The sequence below is a fragment of the Monopterus albus genome, unplaced genomic scaffold, assembly GCF_001952655.1.
Source record: "Monopterus albus unplaced genomic scaffold, M_albus_1.0 scaffold2.1, whole genome shotgun sequence".
In the NCBI taxonomy this organism is placed as follows: Eukaryota; Metazoa; Chordata; class Actinopteri; order Synbranchiformes; family Synbranchidae; genus Monopterus; species Monopterus albus.
In genome coordinates, this window is record NW_018127882.1 from 1711015 (window position 1) to 1718022 (window position 7008).

General features: G+C 41.6%; 1 protein-coding gene across 4 annotated transcripts in view; it reads left to right on the forward strand.

Annotated features, from left to right (window-relative positions):
- The first annotated feature begins 783 nt into the window (after positions 1 to 783).
- Positions 784 to 7008, forward strand: part of gria1a (glutamate receptor, ionotropic, AMPA 1a) — a 68925-nt gene continuing 62700 nt past the window's right edge. For 2 of the 4 annotated variants that reach the window (XM_020593653.1, XM_020593666.1), the window contains exons 1-2: positions 784 to 1528; positions 1678 to 1812. In XM_020593653.1, coding sequence (XP_020449309.1) covers positions 1354 to 1528; positions 1678 to 1812 — 310 coding nt within the window. In that variant the 5' untranslated portion in view covers positions 784 to 1353. The remainder of the gene's footprint in view (positions 1529 to 1677; positions 1813 to 7008) is intronic. The other 2 variants (XM_020593646.1, XM_020593660.1) reach the window with 1 other exon arrangement.

The following is a 7008-nucleotide window of genomic DNA, read 5'->3' on the forward strand; positions in this document are numbered from 1 at the left end:
TCCCCTCACAACCTTCTATAATAATATAAGCAGTATAGCTAATGGATGGATGGATGTACCTGTATTAAAAGCAAGCACAGGCAAGAGTGACTCACACTGATGTAATCTTACCCATGGTTAAACTGTAGGACTTGGAACCAAGAGCAGGTTTTAAAAGTAGCGAAATAATATTTGTTCTTTATACAGTGCTGCCGGGGGGCCACACTGCCCTGGCCGTGCCCAATCTCATATGACCTTGGAAGCTAAGCAAGGCAGGGCCTGGTCAGCACCTGGATGGACAGCAGTTGCTGTGGCTGGGCGTTGGGCTAGCAGCCCATCCCCATAGGGAACCGCACTGCTCCAAAAACAACAGCCATTTCTGTGGAAATCTTGTCGTCCAATGTGCTGAACAGCACAGGGCACCACCAACACCGCTGTACTGTTGACTGAATCTTCATTAATGCAAGAAATAGCCATCCTGTTGAATATGAAACAGAGCTGTACATTTTGTGTTTTTATTGAATATAAACTACAGACAAACCCATTTGAATGAAATGTGTTTGAGCAGTACTGACTTTAGTGATTAGACTCATTTCTCTTTTAGGTGAAAGATAAAACTGAGGTTCCAAAATCACTTTTGATTTTGGGAACAACTGGTTTAGCAGCTCATCTGGACTTTTTGATCACGATCTGCATCAGAAGATTGCTTCATCACCTGGGAAGCATCAGGAATGTATTGAGCTAGAGAGAGAGAGAGAGAGAGAGAGAGATGTGGTGGACTACGGCTTCTTTTTGCAGTGCAGGAAAGTGAATGGTTGTCTGCGAATTCCCGTGCGTGCGCTCTGAGAGTGTACACTGCAAAAAATATTCATCCTACAAGTACTGAGTGGTAAAATCGAAGGAATCACTCAGGAGCAGGAGATGGTGTCTCTTGATTTTTGTGCAAAATGACGTTTGCCCTTTGTCGATATGGCATTTCCTTTATGATCTCTTAGCTGTATTCAGCCTTGCTGCAGTGACACTTGTTTCCAGACGTTTCTTTAAAAAAAAAAGCCGAAATTTTCCTCCAAACAAGTAAGAAGTGAAATCGCCTCTTTGTGGATAAACCCGCAGTTTTTAAGTAAAAAAAAAAATCATTTTTTAAATCGTCAGTGAGAGTCGGCCAGCTTTTGAAGACGGACATATTTTTTGCAGTGCGGCTAATGCTGAAGTCATTCCCCGTCTCATACAACAGCAGCCAAGGACAAGAGAGCATCAGCACTGAGAGGAGATAGGGGCGAGAGAAAGGTGCCTCCTCTCGCCATTGCAATAATTGTATCGCTGTTGAATCGGTGTCGGTGTAAATGCTGCTCTAACGGGAGACGATAGGAGCGGATGAGAAGCGGGGGATTTAACTTCACACACGGACAAACATATGCTTGGATTTCGGTTCTTTTTCCCTTCGCCAATGCAAAAGGAAATATGCAGCGAAGCTTCGCCATCCTCTACACCAGTTTACTGGGGATGTGCTTGGGTTCAAGCTCAAGTTTTCCAAGTAACATCAATATAGGTGAGAATGGCGCACACGCATCAGACCTCGTACATCAAAATGTGTAATTCAACTTGTGCTCGTGTCTCTTCTTATGTGTATGTTGAGCTGATTTGTCCTCGGGTCCAGTGTGTCTTAACATTAACTCCCCGTTCCTTGGTGCTCAACAGGAGGATTGTTCCCAACCGAGTCGCACGAATATGGGGTTTTTCGGTTCGCCCTCTCGCACCATCAGGACATCCCTAAACTGGTGCCGCAGGTGGATATGGTCAAGATGGGGAATAGCTTCTCCATGACATATGCCTGTAAGTACTAACTCAAGGAAACAGAGTATATTCGCTACTGTTTGCCATATTCCACCTGTTCAGTCTGTTTTCCTTCCTCTCAATCTGTTGCTCGACTTGGTAAAGAGCGCCTAGAACTCCATCGCTAGGATAAAGCCTGCGCAGGCTATAATCGCATGTACTGTAGGACTCGCGTGTATTAACTGTTGCGTGGGACCCTGAGGGAATTATGCTCTCTGCCTTCCTCTGCATGATTGCAGCGTGATTTTTATGCCACGGGGATTTAAAGCCAACCTCTGGAGCAACAATAGAGATCCTACAAACATGTAAAATACAGCTATGGATTTGAAAACGGCTGCCAGTGACATCTTCCTCATTTAAACCGAGACAGAAAACAAAAAAAGGCAATTCGGGGCTCTCCGGCCATGTAAACAAAGAGTACAAACGACTCTAAATGCATTGTTAAATAGATCACAATGCGGTTATCTATTTTTTTTTAAATAGTACTATCAAACTGTCCTACTCTGTAACCTCCACACAGATGCATTTCTTTAAAGTTTAGGAATCCCTGACGGACGTGAGAGCATATATAGTTAATTTATGTGAAGAATAATTATCCCACTTTTAAATTAAATTAAGATAACAGCATGTTGGCAATGGGATGTAGGATTTATGGTCAACAAAGACATTTAAAAATCATTATTCTGGGTCCCTGGTCAGCGCAGTAAGGACACTCCCCTGTGGGTGATAATGTGTACCTTTATGCCAGCCAAACAATAACTCCATGTCTGAGCTTTATTAAGGAAATGTCACTGTAACTTATCCCTCTTGTATTCTGACACGATTCTGTCACCCTTGAGGCTCATGTTTTTCTCATTCCACCCTTGAGTCCTCTGAATTTGCCTGTGGTACACTCACTAAAAGAGAGGTCACACATTTCTAGGAGATACCCTCAGACTGTGCCTCCCTGTCTCTCTGCCAGGTGTGTGACATTGCCTCAATGACAGACATTTGATTACTTCTTTCAGACCTGGATTGTTGCATTTCCACTTTGACACCTGCCTGCAACTTAGAAAGTGATCTTTATTTCATTCCTACTGACTAGCATGCACTCTCATCTATCAATTGTAGCTCACAGGATAAAGTTGAAAAAACATGGAGTGGTTTTGCAAAGACACAAAATATTAGCGTAATGACATTCTGACTCAGAGGTCTGATGTTATGTAGTTGTAGCCATTCTTATGAGATTCATTTACTGTATGAGCTTAAAATTGGATTGGAAACAAACCATTATGTGCTTGCACTAATGCACATTTATACAAATTCAGCACTGGCTGCCGGTGAATGTTGAATGCTATCACTAAAAGGAAATTTACTTTCCTCTGTCACAGTATAGCGCCTATGTCACTGCACTTTTGTATTGCACCATGTTCCTACCTGTCCATAAACCCACACACTTTATGAAGTTCACCCTGTCCAGAGTTGATTTTATGGCATGGATTGTTTTGTAGAAATGACTGTACTGTAAGAATATAACAAGAGCTGTAGAAAATAGTTGGAATCCCCCACCGCCACCCCCCTCCCAGCCATTTAGGCCTGGGAGCCTGTGCAGTGAAATGTAAACACACCCAAGATGCCCTCATTAATGAGATGGTCCACGGCTCAGAGGGAAATGTGATGTGAATATGAGGGTCAGGCTGCTGCTGAACATTTCCAGAAATGTTGTTAGTGGATCAAATATGGAGCCTATAGCAGCACAGAGGGAAGGGGGTGGGGTGCTTATTCACCGCATGCACCCAGACAAGAGACAGCAGCATACATGTCGTACAGAAGAACATCGTGGTGAGTTGGGCTCAAATAGCTGACATCTAGGTTGCTGCACCTACTTTCACTGATTTAGTTGGTGTTATCGTTCTCAAACACCATTTAAACAACAGGTTTAGTTGTGAAAACAGATCCTTTTTACAGAAGATAAACTTTAAACTTAAAATTTCTACAAAGATTGATTATCCAAATCTGAGTGTTCAGATTTAAATTGATTATTTGATCAGTATCACCAATAGTCAGGTTTTACTAGATCCACTGTCACCACTATAAAATATTCCCAGGTTTTCCCTGCAACCAGTCTTCCATGCAGTTGACGTCCTTTCTTCATTGTGTCACACATTTCACTGCAGTCCATGGGTATGCTGGTGGGCCACGGTATAATCGTGTCAGAAAGATTTACAGCAGAGGGAGACAGCACAAATGAATATGACACCTCATCCTGCTGTGTCACTCATTCTAAAAGAGTGTTTGGATGCAGGGGCTATAAAGATTAGTTTGTGAAGGAGAAAATGGGGCTCCAGGGCTTGTTTATAATGAGTCAGATGAGAACAGCAACCTATTTCTGAATTTTCTATTTACAGTAGTATGCCTGTATGGAGCAGTGTGTGTATGTATGCATGTGTGTGTGTGTGTGTGTCTGCATCTGGGCGCCCATTCTGGTATTTGTGTAGGACGTCTCGAGTGAGTGACAGTTCACCTCTGAAGCGCGTGTGAGTGTGGGAACGTGCCCGGGGCTCTTGGGGTGAATGGGCTCTTGTGCACTGGGATGAATGGAGCTCCGGATGAGGGCGATACTCATCAGCTGTCTCTTATGACTAGCCACTTCCTCCAGAAGCAAGCCCTCCCACCACAAACACACATACACAAAAGCACACACACAAACACATGCTCACACACACATGCTGGCACCTGCCTTAAGTGCAGGAGAATAGAGGTGGGGGTTGGGGGGAGGGTTAGGTGGACTAGAGTAAAGGTGAAAGAGGAGAAAGAAGGAAAATAGAATAAAAAGTAATTGAATGCTTGATGTTAAAGTGATTCATTTTATTTCCAGCCTGTGCAGTCATCAAGGTCGTAATGACAATGGCAATGCTGTCGGCATAATGTGACACAGAGTACTGGAGCTAATTTGCATTTTCTCTGTCTTCTTCCTTATTTTCACAAACAAAAACAAAATCAAAATGTGGTAGAGCACCTGTATTATTTAGCATTTAGCTATTATTATGGTTCATTTTCTTTATGTGCACATTTGCAGTGAAAGCGCTTGGTGGACTGCTTCCAGTGATTAAGTAAATGCCGTGTGGAGAATATTAGTCATTCGTACCCTCAGCTAAGAGATCAGGTTACCATAATCTGCTTCATGTCAAATCCCCTGGAGGCTCATGTCTTTATAATCTACTTTTCTATATGATATCTTACATGTGTGGTGAGATTTAGGCTAAGCTTTGGCTTTTGTCATTAAAAAAACATGTTTGCTGAAAAAAATTAAACAAATATAACATTTCATACTGTTGAAATTTAAATTACATGCACATTTAGCTTTACAAGTCATTGTTTCACAATGGATTTTGTGCCCAGTGCTGCCATCCTGATAATAAGCCCCTCATTAAGACTAGTTAGTTATCATGGAAAGGACTATTTGTGTTGCTATTGCGCTGTAGGCAACAGTATTTATCTGGGTCTCTGGAAGCCACTGCACATATAGACCTCTCCAGTCGATCAATACGGCACAGCTGAAGGTGGGCGGAGGCGGAGATGGTGGCAATGCTTCCCCCCCGGCGTGTCTAGAGGGCAGATATAAATTACTGTCAAGAGGTCAAATCCTAGGGTGGATGAGCAATGTTGTAGGCTGTAATGTCAGTGATGCTTATGGGATTCCCTCAATATAACAGTGCGTCGATAATGTGTATAAACCTTACAGCTGTGTGGTATTGGATGTATTTATTAAGTTAGTGATCAAATTTGAAGGTGTAAGACTGCAATCAGATTTGCTTGCAACACGATGTAGTGTCCAGAGGGCCAGTGCAGATAATGAGAAAATATTGATTCTGATATTCTAATAACCTAATGTTGTAAAGAATGAGCCACCACAGCAGAGATAATCATGTGGATGGTTTGATTTCTTTTATGTATCATGTCCCTAGTTAAAGTTTGTGAAGCAGGTTGAATTCTTCCTCATCGGTGGCTTCAATGAAAGCGATTGAAAGGCAGAGAACATTTCCACAGATTGGTACAAGACTCATTATAAAGTGATAATTCTGGGTTATTAGCACTTAGTTTTGAGGTTTTGTCCATCACTGCCATCACTAGTAATATTGTATCCACCAAGTTAAGTGCTGAGATTTAGAAGCGCTGCATCTTCTCTAAAACAAAAACATTGGCAGTCTCTCAGGAAGGTTTTAAACACTCCTCCATGTTAACCACATTTATTTAAAGGTGAAAATGAAAGGAAATGGTAAAATTATTACCTAAATTGATCTCCTGTATTCACATTCAGTTTTATTTCAAAATGACAAATTTTCTACCTGTGGTTTCAAACCTTTTTTGCCATGCAATGCCTCAAAACCAAGCAATGACTATATGTGACTCTTTGTTACAAGGTTTTTTTTCCCCTTGTTTTATTTGAATTCATTTTAGGGGCCTGAAGAGGTAAAACTTCCAGCAATCAAGATGTGAAAAAGAGAATAGAAGAGTATTACAGTGTAATATTTCAAATATTTGTAGGTAGTCCACAACTATAATATCTATCCACCCACTGGTCCCCAGTCTATCACAGGGCTGACACTTAGAGACAGACACACAGCCGGAGTTTGAACCTGGAACCTTCTTGCTATGAGGCAACAGCACTAACCATATAACTACAACAATGGGTCCCAAATAGCAATACAATAGAACAGTCTTTTAACATATATATATAAAAAAAAAACTGTTACATTTTCTCATGTGTCTGTCTACTGCAACATTTACCTGATTGAAGTTTTCCTCATCAGCATCATATCGTGGCATGACTACTAAACGGAAACGCGCGTGAGCATGTGAGTCAGGTTTGTGAGATTCTGTGCTCACACACAACAGTTAACAAGAGACAGAGCTTAAGCAGATGCATGTAATGTATTATTCAATGCAGCACATCCAAAGCTATCACTCCATGGAGTTAAAAGCATAAATATGTAATAATAACCCTGCAGAATAAAAGGAGAATTGAACTGAGTCTTTGTAATGCTTAAAAATACTCAGCTTTCTAAAGGATCTGACTGAAGGATCCAAAACAGACGTTTCTGTATTCTGGAGACATTAATTTCTGTATTTCTGCCTATACACCCCTTTTGCTCCATAAGAGAAAACTGCAGGAACAAGCAACACCCCTGACAGGAGAGTCAGCTGGGGTGTTGG